This window comes from Schistocerca americana, chromosome 1 (genome assembly GCF_021461395.2).
Source record: "Schistocerca americana isolate TAMUIC-IGC-003095 chromosome 1, iqSchAmer2.1, whole genome shotgun sequence".
Classification (NCBI taxonomy): Eukaryota; Metazoa; Arthropoda; class Insecta; order Orthoptera; family Acrididae; genus Schistocerca; species Schistocerca americana.
In genome coordinates, this window is record NC_060119.1 from 818,053,332 (window position 1) to 818,072,966 (window position 19,635).

Below are 19,635 nucleotides of genomic sequence, written 5' to 3' on the forward strand. Positions count from 1 at the left end.
CCGCAGACGTTGTAGGCGAACCGCCGCTGTGCACTGTGATAATATCAACGACAATGCTTCTGGTAATATGCTAGCAAACACAAATAGTCCCCAGAGTCCTACAAAAGTGCAACTTCATTAGATGTCTTTAACAGCAGAGCAAAACCGACCTAAGGCAAAGTGCCCAGGAAACCATTACAACGGACAGTGTCATACTACGAGCGTTGCCCGGAAAGTAATGCACCACATTTTTTTCTTCAACAATTCTTTATTGAACATAATGAGAATTACCCACATGAAAGCATGGTGTTTTACCCACACATCCTAATCTCCATCCCGTTCTATGGCCTTCCTCCAGCTCGAAACAAGGGCGTGTATGCCATGTCGGTACAATCCTTGTCCTGGAAGCGGAGCCATTGCTTCGCTGTGTGAATCACCTCCTCATCGTCCTCAAAATGTCTTCCACGAATGGCATCCTTTAATGAATGACAATATCAGCTCGGTGCAACATGTCAGGTGCGACAGCCGTGGATGGTCTCCCCGACCGCTGCAAATCGTGCAGCTCTGCCGAACCACCATCTGATGACCTCACCCTCTGTGCCCACCGACTAACTATACTTCTGTCGACAGCAGATGCTCCATAGAGTTTGCACAAGCATTTATGAACTTTGCCCACAGTTTCTTTCTCTGCAGTGTGAAATTCAATGACAGCACGTTGCTTGTGACGTACATCACCTACAGACGCCATTTTGAAACTGTCCTGCAGCAACGCTATCTCTCGGAAGTGATGGAAACTTGGCGCGCTAAATCGAGAGACTTCAAATAATACATACGTAACGTTTCGCATTCGTAGCATTGTTTTCGGATGAGAAAAAAAAATGCGGTGCATTACTTTCTAGGCAACCCTCTTATTATACAGGGTGTATCAGTTGGGCATGGCCAGTATTCAGGTATATGTCCAGTAAACATGGGCTCCAAAATGCACTTGTTCAGTAGAAGACATGTGTTTCACAGTAGCGAAGATGGACAAGTTCTCATAGCTCTTAAGGCATGTGCTTTAGAGCCCATGTTTAGTGGACATTTCTTTCTTGTATTAGCCCATGCTACCACTTCGCAAAAGATGGAAGCAAAGAGAGTAGAATAGATTAATATATGTCTGACATTGGGCCAACTGTTGTAGGCGATCTAAATTGTTATACCATTCTTAAAAAATAAGTTTCGCCGAGATTGCATGTAAATCGTTCTATTGATTACCGGTTTCGATAGATCTGTGCTGCCAGCATCGGATCTTGTAACATATTGATTGAAGTTCATGTTCTTTACAAGGTTGCAAGCCACATAGTGATGTTGCATCATTTTACAATAAGCCAGCAAGGAACATGAGCATGAAAAAACTTAAAATAACACAAATATAAAACATAAATCATAGTGTGCTATGTTCTAGTGCTATCGTCCATTAAATGGCGATCATTACTGTGTCAGTGGAACGAGTGCGCTAGGACATTAGCACAACATGATTTGTGTTTATATTACTGGTATATTGTATTTGACATGGTGATGTTCCTTGCTGCCATTTATTGTAAAATGACGCAACATCACTATGCGGCTTGCAAGCTTGTACAGATCATGAACTTCAGCTAGTATGTTACAACATCCAATAATGACAGCACAGATCTTTTGAAACCGATAATCATTTGAAATATTTAAAAGCAATCTCGGCGAAACCGATTTTTTTACGAATAATAAAGAGGAGACTCGTTCACAGTATCGAAGATGAAGATGTGTTCATAGCTCTTAACGTATTCGTTTTAGAGCCCTTCGTTACTACTCTTTTTTACTTCGAACGAGGTTCCTGTCATATCCATCAATATCGACCATTCCAACTGAGACACCCCGTATATTAATTTTGCGCCAGGAGTAATACACTCCTGGAAATGGAAAAAAGAACACATTGACACCGGTGTGTCAGACCCACCATACTTGCTCCGGACACTGCGAGAGGGCTGTACAAGCAATGATCACACGCACGGCACAGGGGACACACCAGGAACCGCGGCGTTGGCCGTCGAATGGCGCTAGCTGCGCAGCGTTTGTGCATCGCCGCCGTCAGTGTCAGCCAGTTTGCCGTGGCATACGGAGCTCCATCGCAGTCTTTAAGACTGGTAGCATGCCGCGACAGCGTGGACGTGAACCGTATGTGCGGTTGACGGACTTTGAGCGAGGCCACTTCCCAGCAAATTAGGGACACTGTTGCTCCTGGGGTATCGGCGAGGACCATTCGCAACCGTCTCCATGAAGCTGGGCTACGGTCCCGCACACCGTTAGGCCGTCTTCCGCTCACGCCCCAACATCGTGCAGCCCGCCTCCAGTGGTGTCGCGACAGGCGTGAATGGAGGGACGAATGGAGACGTGTCGTCTTCAGCGATGAAAGTCGCTTCTGCCTTGGTGCCAATGATGGTCGTATGCGTGTTTGGCGCCGTGCAGGTGAGCGCCACAATCAGGACTGCATACGACCGAGGCACACAGGGCCAACACCCGGCATCATGGTGTGGGGAGCGATCTCCTACACTGGCCGTACACCACTGGTGATCGTCGACGGGACACTGAATAGTGCACGGTACATCCAAACCGTCATCGAACCCATCGTTCTACCATTCCTAGACCGGCAAGGGAACTTGCTGTTCCAACAGGACAATGCACGTCCGCATGTATCCCGTGCCACCCAACGTGCTCTAGAAGGTGTAAGTCAACTACCCTGGCCAGCAAGATCTCCGGATCTGTCCCCCATTGAGCATGTTTGGGACTGGATGAAGCGTCGTCTCACGCGGTCTGCACGTCCAGCACGAACGCTGGTCCAACTGAGGCGCCAGGTGGAAATGGCATGGCAAGCCGTTCCACAGGACTACATCCAGCATCTCTACGATCGTCTCCATGGGAGAATAGCAGCCTGCATTGCTGCGAAAGGTGGATATACACTGTACTAGTGCCGACATTGTGCATGCTCTGTTGCCTGTGGCTATGTGCCTGTGGTTCTGTCAGTGTGATCATGTGATGTATCTGACCCCAGGAATGTGTCAATAAAGTTTCCCCTTACTGGGACAATGAGTTCACGGTGTTCTTATTTCAATTTCCAGGAGTGTATTGATGACGACTTTCCCTAGACAGAGAGTAACGTGAATGAAAGCTTTGCCACTAAAAATCGAAACGGTATAAAACTTGTGTTTATACAGTTCCCCAGTGTTGCGTTGCCTGCTTCATTATTTTATCAATGGCAGCACCTCAAATCACATATAAATTATTAATAACCGAAGATTAGTCGAGATTCGATCACTGGTACGAGATAGAAGTCATTAGAAAACAGAATTAATCATAAAAGTGAGAAACGGAAAAACAGCACGAAATTACCTATCGATGTGAGCAAGTATTACTCGTAGCAAATTTATCACACTTCTTTCACTGTACTACTACAAGTTCTTTAATTTACAGTTTGTGGCCAATTCACGCATGCTTCAAACATTGTTGCATGAATTGACGACTATTATTTCCTTTTAAGAAAGGTTCTGTTGTTGGCTCTTCTCTGATTGACTTGATACATGGAGTAAGAACACACTTTATTCAACAGGCCAATAAAAAGAGTGTCCGTCGTGGAGGTACGACGAGGGTCACCCAAGGAATGGTGTGAAGTAAAACTGTCTGACGTCTTGCAGCAAGGACAGCTCTATCAGCTGACACTGGAGTTTGCGAGTGACCTCAGGAATGGGAGCTGTCAAGAGGCCATGTACTTCGACAGCTATTCTGACGAGTGCTCCGATGAAGAGTACGTTTTGGGTCTTAATGTAAATTAAATATATTTTTTTATACGGACTGCTTATGATACTTACATTCAGAGATACTATAATAGCCACGTATCTCCAAACCTAAAACTTGTCTGCTATATAAACGTTTCAGGCAGCATGCCACTGATTATTTAAGGGTCTAAATGCATTACTGATTCTTTACGTATCCTACTTACCGCGTGTACGTGCTCGTACTCGCCCGCACATACACATACACTCACTCACTCACACACACACACACACACACACACACACACACATACACACACACACACACACACTCACATACACATACACTCACTCACTCACACACACACACACACACACACACATACACATACACTCACTCACTCACACACACACACACACACACACACACACACACACATACACATACACTCACTCACACACACACACACACACACACACACACACACATACACTCACTCACTCACTCACACACACACACACACACACACACACACACACACACATACACATACACTCACTCACACACACACACACACACACACACACACACACACACACACACACACATACAGCTTGTGACATCCCACTGGATACAGAGCCACCGTATACGTCCAACACTTTAGTAACGACATCAATTAACCGGTGTAAATGTAAGGAATCCAAATAATAAGCATTAGTCATTGTCATAGCACTAATGATGCCTACTTTACGATGGTCACAAGCTATTATTAATTTATATTAACGAATATTACAGGGCGGACGTGAACACTACCGACAAGCGTGGAGATTTTACTGAGAGGTATGTATATTAGTATGTAAAACCGTACCTTACTGATTGTCTTTCATCATGTATAGGGCACAGGGAAGTCTGTTTTTTTGTAGGTTGAATCATTCACGCTGCAGCGGTGTGCTCTCTAATGTGGCACTTCCTGACAAAACTGTTACTATTTTCACAAAAAGTTCATTCCTGATTTATAAATTATTTTCTTGCTAAATATGCTATAAAGAATATGGTTAAAATGTACGCATTTATTTGTTACAGTAGAGTGCACTAGTAAGGAAACATCGCTATTAAAACCACGACGAGATTCCTTTGCACTTACTGGGAGTAATTTGAAATGCTTCGTTGTAAAGGAGTACTAATAGTTTTCGAGGTTAATTTCTGTTCATTTACCCGTTATTTATTTATTGTTTTATTTATGTTTTTGTGTTTTTTATCCTATCAATATTACCGCGATTAGCCCCTTTCTTACGCCAACACAAGCACTCTTCATGTTACACATTACATGTAGATGTCAAATGTCAAAGATCTATAGAACTGAATTGGATCGTATGTACTTTATCGCATTTTGGAAAAAAAAAAACAGAGAAATACTCCGACTAGCATGTTAACGTGCTTTTGTTAACTTTCTGCCCGGATGCCAGCCATCACGAACGAGCGCTAAAAGACAACAACGACAGAGTGTAAGTCGTATTTCAATTATCTCCCTAGGTACTATCCATACATTCCTGCCTCGTCATCTGTAAAAAAACAAAATTATTAATGCAAGGTGTAGCGCAAAACGAAATGTTTATGTAAAAATGTCACAATCATTTTGCTGAACTTTTCGATCTCAAACAGCTATCGGAACCGCTTCTGCATGAATGTGAAGTGCCTCGAAAGTCGTAATGTGCTAGAGTCCAGTAGCCGCCGTGCCCCTCCCCCCTCTCCACACCACAGTGACGTAGCTCTTCAGAGGCTTTTGAGGCTTAGCCTACCCAAAAATTTCAACAAAACTTTAGAGTTAGAATATATCAACGCATTAAAAACAGTGTACGTTTGTTTTACATGTTACAACAGTTTCATTCGCTCCATCCTTTAAGCATGTTATCCAGTTTAACAGTTCACTGGAGGCTTCTAGAAACAGCCACTTATTTCTACGTGGCAGCCGATAGGGCTGCAGCCAGTCACATATGTTGTAGAAGCGTGGCATTGAGACATGTCTTAGCTGTGCAACTGTGTATTATTTCGCGCGCTGTTCAGTTCCGGTTTAACAAACTTGTTTTAGTAATATGATTCGCGAGTGTATGTGATTAACAGATCATATTATGGCTTGTTCCGAGGGAACACTTGTGTTGTTTTTTTTTTCACGAATTAGATGACAAATAATTTTCAAGCTGAACTTACGAAACCAAGTGCACTCATCAGGATAAGCGATTCACACCACACACTTCGTCATTAAAATAGTTGATGGGACAAAAATATATTTTTGTATTTTCGTGGTACAAAAAGTATCCTTGGTTTACATGATGCTCTTTAATAAAAAAATTATATTCTTAGACACGTATTTTATTTGGTGGGGCTGTGATTCTTTAGGAGTATGTTTGACAAAAAATATTGGCAGAAAAACCAAGCAACACCAGAATTCAAGATGGCATCTTTAGAATCAAGAGTGTTTTTAGTTGTTGGATCATGGACGAACTGAACATCCAATTTCTGAAGGAGCCGAACTTCTTGCCATAAAACATACTGCATAAGTAAAACAAAATAGATTCATATCCGAGAGACTTATTGATGTTGTTTGTTTCTTGTGCAAACAAGAACTCTCATTCAGAGGACATTTTGAAGATGAAAGTCCCGACAACAAAGGGAACTGCCTTGAATTATTCGAACTTTTGTCTAGACAGTGATCACTTGTGGATCACTTCTTGGTTCAAAGGCATGTCCAGCACAATTCAAAACGAATTAACTGAATCTGTTACCGTTGCCATTAAGAATCACATTACATAAAAATTACGATCATATGAATTTGTTGGGAGTCAAACATGAAACCATGGGTGTTTTTTTTTTTTTCTTTTTTTTTTTTGTAAGTCACAAATGAATATTATTATGAGGTTTTGTACACAACTCGTAGAAAGAATTATTCGTTTTCACAATTTTTCTAGTGACAAAACTGCTCAGGATTTATTAGAAATTGCATACTGTAACATTACCGTGTTCACCTGAGCTAATGTGCCTTCCATAACTGCGCCTCCGTCAAATCTCGCTGAAAAGTAGCCTAATTGGCAAAAGTAACCTGTTTGAAATTACATGTCTACACCAGGTTTGCAGTCCAAAACACTTTCATTCCACTTTGATATTAAATAACCTACTGTTTATGGCCACATCGAGTATCATTTACCATTATTTATCATAGATAACGGTTAAGTCAGAAACGATGCTCGCTTAATGTTCTACAATGGAGATGATAGTTTGAGTGCAGTAACCTAACCTACGAGGGTAATCCCAAAAGTAAGGTCTCCTATTTTTTTATAAGTGCAGAACTCTGTTTGTGTGGCAGTTGGTCACACTGTTATGAAGAGTGCTTCACGTGCTGTGTGTAAACATGCGCACGCTGAGGCAGCCGTTGAGAATGGAGCTAACGTTGGATGTTACCGCTAAGTGCGAATTGCGCGCAGTTATTCGGTTTTTGAACGAAAAGGGCACTGCGTCGATTGAAATCCATCGCCAATTGACGGAAGTGTAAGGCGAGTCGTGGATGGATGTCACTAATGTTCGTAAGTGGTGTAGAGAGTTTGCAGCTGGGCGGACCGAAATTCACGACGAACAAAGGAGCGGGAAACCGTCAGTTTCTGAGGAGACAGTGTTGAAGGTTGAGCAAAGCATGCGTGAAGGTCGGTGGATCACCCTGGATGATCTGTGCACGTTGGTTCCTGAGGTTTCCCGAAGCACCGCTCACAGAATTTTAACGGAATCATTGAACTACAGGAAGGTGTGCGCGAGATGGGTGCCACGCATGCTGACTGAGGACCACATGTGGCAACGAGTTGATGCTTCCCGCTCATTTCTTCACCGCCTTGCAGCCGAACGGGACAACTTTCTGGACTCAATTGTCACGGGTGACGAAACCTGGGCATAGCACTTTACACCTGAGACTAAGCAACAATCACGCCACTTCATAACTGTCTGAACAGCATGGCGGCGAGCTGGTATGACATGGGCATACAAAAACCGCCACAGCGACTACAAAAATGCATCGACAGAAATGGTGAATTATGTCGAGAAATAGCTAAATGTTCAATCTGGAAACTGATGTAAACCATTGTAGAAATAAACAGGTCTATGTACTTATAAAAAAATAGGAGACTTTACTTTTGGGATTGCCCTCGTAAATGCAGCTTCACAATAATTAACGTGTAGCAAGTAAATCACTAGCACATTCGCTAATTACACTGCCGTTAAAAGCATTTAGTACGTAGAAAAGTATATAGTCATATCAAAACGAAAACGACGTGCACGGTAAGCACAATACGGAAACAACACAATTCAGTACTTTTTTCACTGTTCACAAAATGCGTCACAGTTCTAGAGATTAATTGTTCGTTTTCAGTAAATCGTCAAAAACAATCACTCAATTACCGAATAATTTCCCGGGTGCGAAATTTAGATAAAACCTGGCATATTATACTAATTGCAATTTGTACTAACTCGCCTGCGACGCATCTTTAAGACACGTATGTTTCTCATTTCATAACCTGCCGCAGACTGACTAAAATGGCTCTCAACAGCCTCTCTTTTATAATACTACAATAATTAGTAGTACACTCAACTATTGTTGTTTCCTGTCTTTTTACAAATTACAATTAAGGATTTACATTCCTGATTAAGTGAATACCGGGGTAAGATTGTTCTGAATATAAAATTATAGTACAACAGTAACTGCTATTGAATTATGGTGTCTAGTTTCCCCAAATATTGTAGTCTGTTTCAGTAACAATGTTTCAGCTATAAATGCTAATTACTCTGAAATACAGTGAGAGCAAAAGTTACTATCACGTCTCTGGCATTAGCTGTAGGACAACTATAATTATTCATATACTTTCCATCTACTTCCTGTGAAAATTAGATATTTGGTATACATTTACATAGTAACAATGGTAACGAAGTTCTATCTTACTGGTATTTGTAATCAACAAAGTTTTTGGATAAACTATTTATACCAATGGCATCTAACTAATCAAATGAATGAAATGGATAAAAAAAGTTAATTTAGATAAGTCCTGATCTAAATTTTAGATTTTCGGGACTGTGCACATTCCATGTAAGTGATGATCTCGAAGATATTACAAAAAAAGGGGGGGGGGGGAGAGTAGATATCATGGGGAAAGAATCCATCTGCTATGCTTATAAATGTGCTTGTCTGGGAAGTTACTGACAAAATAGCGATCCAAACGTACGGCGGAACCTCGGCACTGGCAAGTAAACCTGAAGGTGTCCAAAACTTCGTTAGACAAAAGTATCCACAAGCTATATTTTTGTACTGGTAAGCTCATAAACTTAGTCTAGTGCTGTTACATTTCTCTAAAAGTGTCAAAGTAATGAGGCTTAGCATTTACAATCCAGTAGCACTACATTCACTTTCAGCAAGTCCTCACAGAGAACGCAACTCTTAGAAATTGCCTCAGACACTTACTGCATGCTGGAATTTCGGTTCACGAGCTGTTCAGGTAATATGTCTTAAATCTCATGAACTGAAAGATACGTTCCAAAATATCACCTCAGATGATGAAGATTGTGATGCAGAGTCGTTCAGCAGTGCTTCTGGCTTGCTTAGCATTCTTAATAAAACTCTACTCCTGTTCATGCTTTGCCTTTACACAGAAATATTTGTATATGCTGGTCATCTCTATGCACTTCTTCAACACAAAACTGCGTGTGATATTAGTATATGCAATGGTAAAAGCGAGAAGATGACTAGTCTGTTAAAGGACGCTGTGACCTCAATTACTGAAAGCTGTAACAAGAAATTTAGTAGTGAAATAAGTATTAAAGAGTGTGACTTCCAGTCCCTTAAGACTTTATCTCAATATTAAACTGAACGGTCGCCTCCTAAATTACCCATTCTTCAACAAACAGCGACTGGAAAATGAGGTAGGAAACATTTATATTGACAGAAACATTACTTACCACCTGCAGACCTTTTAAAATTCATAATGGACAATGACCTTCAAAATATTTACGACGAAGTATCAAAGCATATTCACTTGATTCTTACTTTCCCTGTCACTGCAGCTTCTTCTGAAAGAAATACGAGCACCCTTAAAAAAATTGAAAATTGGGCTTCCCAATACATGGCCTATAAACAACCGGTTTAGTTCTCTCTGCTTAATTGCCACAGAGAAAACACTGGTTAAACAACGTATAAGTGATCAGAAATTTAAAGATTACATGATTGCTAACTTTGCTACCAAGAAGAATCGGCACATGTATTTCTTGCATGAAAAGGATTAGTATAAGTCTGCTCACAATTAAACCATTAGCATCGTCAGTGATACCCCTGGCAAGAAACTAAGACACCATGTCATCAGCTGAATGTGCGTTACCAAACTACAACCTGCTTTCATTGAGCCATATTTCGCACAGCAATAGCTATGAGACTTTAACAGACAGCGCGCTGTTTTTGAATTTTGTTTACTGTACTTATGAGAAAGGCACTCAGACTTATATTTTTTTTCCAGGTGGTTCGTGGCTACAGACATGACGAGAAATAAGGCACGTAAGGTATTCCCATGTTTCGACGAGTTATCATACAAAGCCCCATTTGATATAAGCATTGGACGCCCAGAAAGGATGAGATCACTTTCGAATATGGCACTTCGTAAGAGCGAGAAGATGTAAGAATACTTTAAGCTATATTTGAAATATCATTACTATGCACTATCAAATTTTTATTTTCAACTTGTCCTTTCTGTAGGTTGTATCAGTCCGGTTGGGTATGGGACAATTTTGAGACGACACCACCCATGTCAACATTTTCAGTGAATATTTTTATCTTTGATCCGGACGTAATAGTGCCACTTGAGCCGAGACGTGACCTTGGTAAGTGTGTTGTTAGTTGTAATGGAATAAGAAAAGTTCTCTTAAGATTTTGGAACAATAGATTAGCGAGCCGTATACTTAAAATTAATGTGTACAGTCGAGTTAATGATATTGTCGCCCGCAGAGTTTGAGTGGCAGGAGGGGCAGCTGTCCCCTGTGTTTGAATTAATTTACATTAGAAATACGAAAAATGACGTGTAACAGTAGTATTACCAAAAATACCTGGGAAACTATCACTAAACTGACCATAAAATGATAGAAAAATGTTTCACGTCAGGCATAAAATGCATAGAGTAATGAACAACTTTATAAGACGTTGGTACTGAAATTACAGAAAGAGTAATTAATTTAAAAACGCTATGTTTCTCTTCAAAAAATCTCATACTTTGAAGATGTACGAAAACTTTTATATGGCAACCTTAGAGGTGTAGAAGTTGTGACACTCAGCACGCAGACGATCTCGAAAGGGAATGTCTCTTGGTGGGCAACAAGTGCTTGTAGTTACACAATATTTCAAGATTTTCTGAAAGAACTGGGACATGGAATATGATGTTTTTCTTTAGTTTCGAAGAGGAATATCAAAAATCGGTAAGCGAATACCGATATTTCAGAAATGGACATTACATTTGGTACTATATTTATTTATTTATTTATTTATTCATTCATTGATCATCCACTTTATCAGGTAGAATGATATAGGACTTTTCATATGTTAACACAAAATAAAGTTAAATAATAGCGTCCGTATACAACTCATGCAGATAATTAAGTACATACACAAAAGCAAATCATAAAGATATATACAGAGTCATACAGATAACCCAGTACATAAACCAAACAAATTCTACATTTGCATTATATTCAATGACGCATGCCTATGTTTAACTTACGTTATGGATGTCCTCAAATTCATAAAATCTACATACTCATCAACGTTATAAAAGCTTTCATTTATAAATACTTTCTTAAGTTCATTTTTAAAAATGTGTAGCTTTGATATCTTTTTAACTCTTGAGGGAAGGGCACTGAAAAGAATTTTGGGATGATATATTACAGTTTTTTTTATACATGTCGATATTTTCGTTTCAATACGCTCCTGGCACAATTTAACAACAGCAAGTGCCATGAAAAGAACGTAATGAACCATCAGTTTCTTTTCAACCAGTATGAATACATTTTTGAGCAACATTACTGCGCTTTTCTAGAGGAACGCGGTGTTCGTTCTTGCCAACATTAATCACACAAAATAAACTTTACATTTATATATCCAAAACATTCGACATTTTAGTACTTGTGAGCAATGCGTAGGTAGTAAGTAAAGAAAGATTGCATGTCCAAAAATTCCGTGCATTAACTCAATGAGCCTAACAGCACAGAAACTGGACGGTAGTTGATAGAAGAGTATAGTTTGGACAAGCGAACCACGATTCTGCTTCTTATCAAGTTATGCAACGACGCCCAATGACAGGTTTAATCCGTAGCATGTTCAGAGAGTAGTTCAGATCGGAATTGTTTCCTTTCTGTTTTCTTTGTATTTCGTGCCATGACGTAAGGTCACTCATTTATGTGATCGTGAATATGAAAAGGATGTATGTTTCAACATTCTCCACGAGCAAGTGTTGCCCTTGCTTCTGCAACTTCATTGTGAGTATGATGTGGACCCTTCCATCCTTCAAGATTACAAGAGCCGTGTTCACATGAGTATACTCCATTATTCATAAGAATAAACATCATGTAAACATTACACCTATGTATTCTTCCGCGATTGCTGGACATGGAGGTTTAAAATGAGGGAGGTTTCATTACATCACAAATTTGAAGCTGGTATCCGCCATCATAACTAAACCAAAACATTAGGTTCATCACATTCACACATGCGTGGTACACCGCGCTGATACTTCACCGTGACGTCACCCTGACGTCCCCGTGCTCAGTTTTGAGAGTGTTAGGTACTGTGATTGTGTGGAGACGTAGTTGTTTCATCAAAAATGCCAGCTTGCGTTGTTTACGGGTGTACTAATCGATCCGATCGCAATCTATCGTTAGAGGAATCACATTTAATTCTTAAGTGGAACAATTCAAGCAATATTTTCTTTTGTGTACATGAATTACTGTTGCACTGTTTACTTTTATTGCAATGGGGTTATTTCTGTCATTTGACTTCATATTTGGCTTACTTTACTCAGTGTCCGTTCTTTATCTTCTTTCATTGCCTTTCAAGCCGCAAACGCTCCGACATCCGAGTCACACAGTTTCAATGGTCTCGTCCGCACACAACACACGGCAACCTAACCGCGCTGATTGTTGGGACAGCATCTGATGCCCTAAGTTCCTCACGCCGATAGTTATTACTCATTGTTCACATTTCCTTCCCCTTTAAAAACATTCTTGCTAGGGCTACCGGAGACAGCGGTCATGTATTCGTGAGCTGTGAGTGTGTGATTGAATGAATGTGTATGTGTGCTGTGCTTCCTTTCTGAAGAAGCCTTTGGCTCAAGATTTATGTGAACACGCTTTTCGTCGTGCCTGCCTTGTGCTCGGCGTGTGAGTAGTAATCTACCCATTTCACAGTGAAATTATTCCCTCATGAAGTAAATAATTAACTGCACTTCATCAATAACAATTATGCACATAATTGTCGTACCAGAAGAAAAAAATTACATTCATTACGCCACACTGAGAGTGTCTGTAGCACAAACAGGGGTTCACAATGCTGCAACCAAAAGTTTTGATCACTCACCCATTGATATAAAATGCCGACACACGGCAAAGTAAAAATTGAAACTAAACTGAAAGCGTTTCTCTCGGTAACTCCTCCTATTCTGCGGAATATATCTATTACTGTTATGTGTAAATGGTGATTGGTAGAAATTACTGACTAACATCTGTCTGACTTTAATTAAAAAACGTAAAAACTAATAAATGATCAGAATGGAGGCATATTTACAAAACAAATCGATGTCAATATACAATGACTTGTTCCATATTATTACGATTTATCGTGCAAATGATACATGGAACGTGAAACTAAGTAACTAACTATTGATATATCATAAAACATGATATAAAATTGTATTCTCTGAAAACCTCAAAAATGAAATTCAAAAGTAAAATCAAGCAGATGATCAAAGTAGACGTACATTCCAGTTGTGCTATGTTTGGTTATTCCTGAAAAACTGACAGTCCTACTGGCGAGAAATATTCCGGAAAAGGAAGCAAATAAACTAATGTTGGAAAGGTAGGCCTACATCTTACACAGGTTAGGCTATCATTACTAAAATGTTGCTCAAATATATATTAAAGCAAAATATTCATTTTAAGGGGTCTTAAGCTTTTCAGACCATACCCTTAATCACATTTAAAGCATTCCACAATGCTGGAAGATGTTTAAAGAGTTATATCGTTTTTTTACCCTGTAAGTTGCTATTATTGGCCACACACTGAATGACGCATCGCAGATAAGATTTCAAAGTGAGAAGATGGGTAAACTACAGTGAGAATAAAGCACTGACAATCTGATAAAAAAGAGAATTCTATTCTGCATGGAGGTGTACTTCTATGCAGTTCTGTTTGATATTTCAATTATCATTCACTTCGTTGACATGCACAAGCTACGATGGCTTATTTTACTCATTGTCCGGTCTTCCTCTTCTTTCATGTGTATTTCATTGCCTTTCAAGCCGCAAACGTTCCGACATCCGGGTCACACTGTTTCAAAGGTCTCGTCCACGCATAACACACGGCTACCTAACCGCGCTGATTACTGGGACAGCATCTCACTGCATTCGTTTATGGGCTATAAAAGATAAAGTACGTAAGTTTTTTGCAAACCTGAACACTAAAAGTGTTGTACAACGAGCTGAAGGCTGAAAATGTAAAGAACAAGAAGCAGTACCGACACCATTAAGTAAACAAACATTGCTTTCGGAGTTCCAGTTTCATTTGCTATCGATAAAAATACAGTAGAAGTGGAATTAAATGGAATCATACGTTTTACATCACTTCCTTCTATTTCTACACTGAAGAGCGAAAGAAACTGGCATCCCTGCCTCATATCGTGTAGGATCCCAGAGACCACGCATAAGTGCGGCACCACGACGTGGCAGGGAATCGACTGTCTGAAGTAGTGCTGGAGGGAATCGACTGTCTGAAGTAGTGCTGGAGGGAATCGAAACCATGAATCCTGCAGGGCAGTCCATAAATCCATAAGAGTACGAGGGGTTGGATCCCTTCTGTACAGTACACTGGAAGGCATCCCAGATATGTCCAATAATGGTCATGTCTGGGGAGTCGGATGGCCAGCGGATGTTTTGAAACTCAGAAGAGTGTTCCTGGAGCCACTCTGTAGCAATTCTGAACGCGTAAGGTGTCGCATTGACCTGTTGGAATAGCCCAAGTCCATCGGAATGACCAATGGACATTAATGGATGCAGGTGATCAGGCAGGACGCTTACGTACGTGTCACCTGTCTAGGTATCTAGATGTATCAGAGGTCCCATATTACTCTAACTGCACACACCCCACACTATTACAGAGCCTCCACCAGCTTCAACAGTCCCCTGCTGGAATGCAAGGTCCGTGGATTCATGAGGTTGTCTCCACACCCATACACGTCCATCCGGTCGATACAATTTGAAACGAGACTCGTCCGACCACGAAACATGTTTCCAGTCTTCAACGGTCCAATGTCGGTGTTTACGGGTCCAGGCGAGGCGTAATGCTTTGTGTAGTGCAGTCATCAAGGGTACACGAGCTTGCCCTTCGGCTCCGAAAGCTCATATCGATGATGTTTCGTTGAATGGTTCGCATGCTGACACTTGTTGATGGCCCATCAATGAAATGTGCAGCAATTTGTGGAAGGGTTGCACTCCTGTCACGCTGAACGATTCTCTTCAATCTTTGTTGGTTTCGTTCTTGCAGGAGATTTGCTGTCTTACCGGATTCCTGATTTCACAGAACACTCGTGAAATAGTGGTATGGGAAAATTACCACTACATCGCTAGCTCGGAGATGCTGTGCCGACAAGAGTGTATTGGTACTGCCTGACGATAAGGGGAACGCGACCATCGTAATGAAGACCGAAGATTATGAGCGAAAGATTCGAGACCTATTAGATCCGAAAACAAAGCGCAGCTCCGACGCAGCATATCACACCGAATACGAATCGGTTAATCAAGGCCTCTTCTCTGCCGGCGGACATACAGAGAAACCTGCGCAACACAGAAGCCCTACCACCTCGGCTGTATGGATTACCTAAGATCCATAAGAACAACGATCGACTAAGACCGATTGTTAGCGCTCTTGGCTCACTGACGTAGAAACTGGCAAAACACTTGGCTTCTCTGCTCCAGCCGCACGTGGGGCAGACCGACACATACATAAAGGACTCAGGACATTTCATTGAGAAGCTGAAGAAACTGAAACTTACACCAAACGACATCCTGGTCAGCCTTGATGTTGTTTCTTTGTTTACATAAGTGCCACTCAGATACGCTCTGGAGCACATCGGTTCCACTTTCCCGCAAGACATCACAAAGCTCTTCCATTAATGTTTCACCACGGGCTATTTCCTCCCTAAGACACTTGAACAGCGTCCATGCCAACATAAAATTTACCATGGAAGTAGAAAAGGACAAAAAACTGCCATTTCTAGATGTGCTGGTCAAAAGGGATGGCGAAAACCTGGGACACAGTGTGTATCGAAAACCGACACACACGGACCGATACCTGCGCAAACTATCAAACCACCACCCGAGCCAGAAAAGGGGTATGATTAATACTCTCGTAACACGAGCAGGCCGAATATGTGAGCCGCAGCACCTCAGACGCGAAATCTAACACCTGGAAAGCGTTCTGAGGAGCAATGGGTACTCCACAAATTATATTAGAAGTGTAACAGAGCCAAACACTCGGCGAAGTAAGGAATCAGAAACACAAATGTCGGGTACGGCCTTTCTGCCATACATTCCCAGAGTCACGGACAGAATTGGCCATATATTCCGCAAACACGGCGTAAAGACGATTTTCAAACCGGCAAGGAAGATCAAAAAGTATCTTAGATCGGCAAAGGAGAAAAGGGACCCACTTGCAATGTCGGGAATATACCGTATACCATGCACACGAGGAAAATTTTATGTCGGAATGACTGGACGATCAGTCAACACCAGGATTAAAGAACATAAGCGACACTGCAGGTTGGGGCAGGTGGAGAAATTGGCCGTGGCAGAGCACGGACTTACTGAGACCGACCACGTAATAAAATTCGCCGCTACGGAAGTTCTGGCTGTAGAGAAGCACTATCACACCCGCTCGTTCAGAGAAGCTGTAGAAATACAAAATCACGCAAATAGCATCAACAAGAAAGAGGAAAGCCTTAAGGTAAACGTATCCTGGGTTCCCGTACTGCAGCGAACGATTGTCGCAGGTAGCAAGAGGAGAACCGCACCGGAAAAGACCGCTGAGAAGCCCTCGGACCTAGGCTGCGCCCGCGAGCTTGGCTCCAGTTCACCACCGACAATGGAGGGTGAAGCTTTGACAATTCCAGCCACTCGTGTTGGCGAAACGTCAGTGAAATCATCAGATGACCGTCGGCTGAAGAACCCGAGACGGAAGCCAATAGGCAGTTTGTCAACAAGTGGCCACGAAAGCCTTAACAGTTTTATACCTGAAGAAATTAGGACTCTCTTCCTCGTCAAGCTCGGGCGATGGTACACAGTGTTAGCGTGAAGTCTCCTGGAGATGACTACGTTTTTTGTCCTGTGTGTTTATATAAGCGATCATGCCTAACGTTATTTTAATGCGACTGAATGTCACATCAGGATTATGAAACGACGTGTACAGTGAGTGTCAAGCTGTCTTGAAAGCACGTGCACAGCGAAACGTTGGCTAACTGATGTGGCCAAGGAGGTATTGTGATGCTTACTACGCAGGTGCCATGTGTGAGGCTTGCAGTGTTTGCCTAAGCGGTGAGCAGTAGAAAGATGGTACACTCAAGCATGCTGCTGCAGAAAGTGCAATCAAACACAGGTGCAAGACATTCATGCACTCTTACGCCCTGTGCTCAGAATTATGGCCTCAATGTCACATCCAGCCCTTTTGCTTGGGGCAGGAATGAAACTGCAATACGATAATTCACTCTCCTTGTGTATTAAACGTACCAAAACAAATGTCCAGGTAGTCATCAGCTATGATTCTTTGCCCACAGGCACATTATCTGGATGACTTTGCATCATATCATAAGTTCAGAAGACCTCGAATAAAAATAGTTGGTACAAGCCACTCCCCAGGTTTTATATAATCTCTACCAGTACATATGTACGCGTCAATTTCGACACACTTTAACGATGCATGACGTTCTTGTCACCATGAACAAATCACGAAATATTTAGAACGCCTGAATTACTTAGTTTCTGACATGTGATGTATTTTATTTGTTGCTGTATTTAGTGAACCACTCCTGTCGAAAACGGGCTGTATTCTGAACAATGTGTTTGAAAAATCAGCATCATTAAAGTGGCTTCGTAATTTTTCAATCAGTTTACAGTTAACAGTACTTTTAAAAAACATAAAACGCATGGGAAGACAAAAAGCAGGATCTAAGAACTAAAAATTTAACTTGATTATAATTATTAGATTACTCAGTGGAAAAACAGAAAAAAGCTAACTTGAAGATTCCTGTCATCAACTCGCTCGTTATCTGGCTGTCCTGGGAAATTCCTCAGGTGGTTTCACTTGCCAGCTGGGATCTATTTCTACACTCCTGGAAATTGAAATAAGAGCACCGTGAATTCATTGTCCCAGCAAGGGGAAACTTTATTGACACATTCCTGGGGTCAGATACATCACATGATCACACTGACAGAACCACAGGCACATAGACACAGGCAACAGAGCATGCACAATGTCGGCACTAGTACAGTGTATATCCACCTTTCGCAGCAATGCAGGCTGCTATTCTCCCATGGAGACGATCGTAGAGATGCTGGATGTAGTCCTGTGGAACGGCTTGCCATGCCATTTCCACCTGGCGCCTCAGTTGGACCAGCGTTCGTGCTGGACGTGCAGACCGCGTGAGACGACGCTTCATCCAGTCCCAAACATGCTCTCGCAGTGTCCGGAGCAAGTATGGTGGGTCTGACACACCGGTGTCAATGTGTTCTTTTTTCCATTTCCAGGAGTGTAGATGATCTGCCACTTTCCTAAAATTAACCCAGCAACCCAAAGTCGACCAACAGTCTTCCCCACTAACGACCTTAACGTGCTCATTCCATTTCATAATTCTGTGCCACGTTACGTCTATGTAATTAATCGACGTGACTGTGTCAAGCAGCATGCAACTAATACTGTATTCGAACGTTACAGGATTGTTTTTCAGATTCATGTGCAGTAACTTAAGTGTTTCCACACTTAGAGCAAGCTGCCATTCATCATACCAAATATAAATTCTGTCCAAGTCGTCCTACATCCTCCCACAGTCACCTAATGGTGACACTTAGGCCTACTCGTACACTACCACGTTATCAGAAAACAGTCGCAGATTGCTTCTCACTCTATCTGTCAGGTCAATTATGTATACAGAGAATAAGAGTGGACCTACCTCACGTTCCTGCGGCTGTCCTGACGATACTCTGTTCTCTTATGTACACTCAGCTTCCAGATGAGCATACTGGGATCTATTACCTAAAAAGTCTTCGAGACATTCAGATATCTGGCTACCTATTCCGTTTACTTGGACATTTGTTAACAATCTGCAGTGAAGCGTTATGTTAAACACTTCCCGGAAATCTGGAGTTATGGAAGCAGCTTGTTGCTTATCATTAATGGGTTCTGCACAAGGAATGCTTCTTAAATCTGTGCTGATTTGTGGATAGAATCTTTTCTGACTGCAGGAAATAAATTATATTCCAAGTTACAATGTGGTCAAGAACTCTACAGCAAACCTCTTTTAAGGATATTGGTTTGAAATGTTAA

At 41.5% G+C, this 19,635-nt stretch overlaps 1 protein-coding gene across 1 annotated transcript in view; it reads left to right on the forward strand.

The window, feature by feature from the left end:
- The window catches only part of LOC124612984 (thyrotropin-releasing hormone-degrading ectoenzyme-like), a 291,166-nt gene that overhangs the window by 27,366 nt on the left and 244,165 nt on the right, over positions 1-19,635 (forward strand). Inside the window, exons 4-7 of the mRNA XM_047141525.1 lie at positions 3,602-3,796; positions 4,561-4,605; positions 10,305-10,460; positions 10,541-10,665. Of these exons, the coding sequence (XP_046997481.1) occupies positions 3,602-3,796; positions 4,561-4,605; positions 10,305-10,460; positions 10,541-10,665 (521 nt within the window). The remainder of the gene's footprint in view (positions 1-3,601; positions 3,797-4,560; positions 4,606-10,304; positions 10,461-10,540; positions 10,666-19,635) is intronic.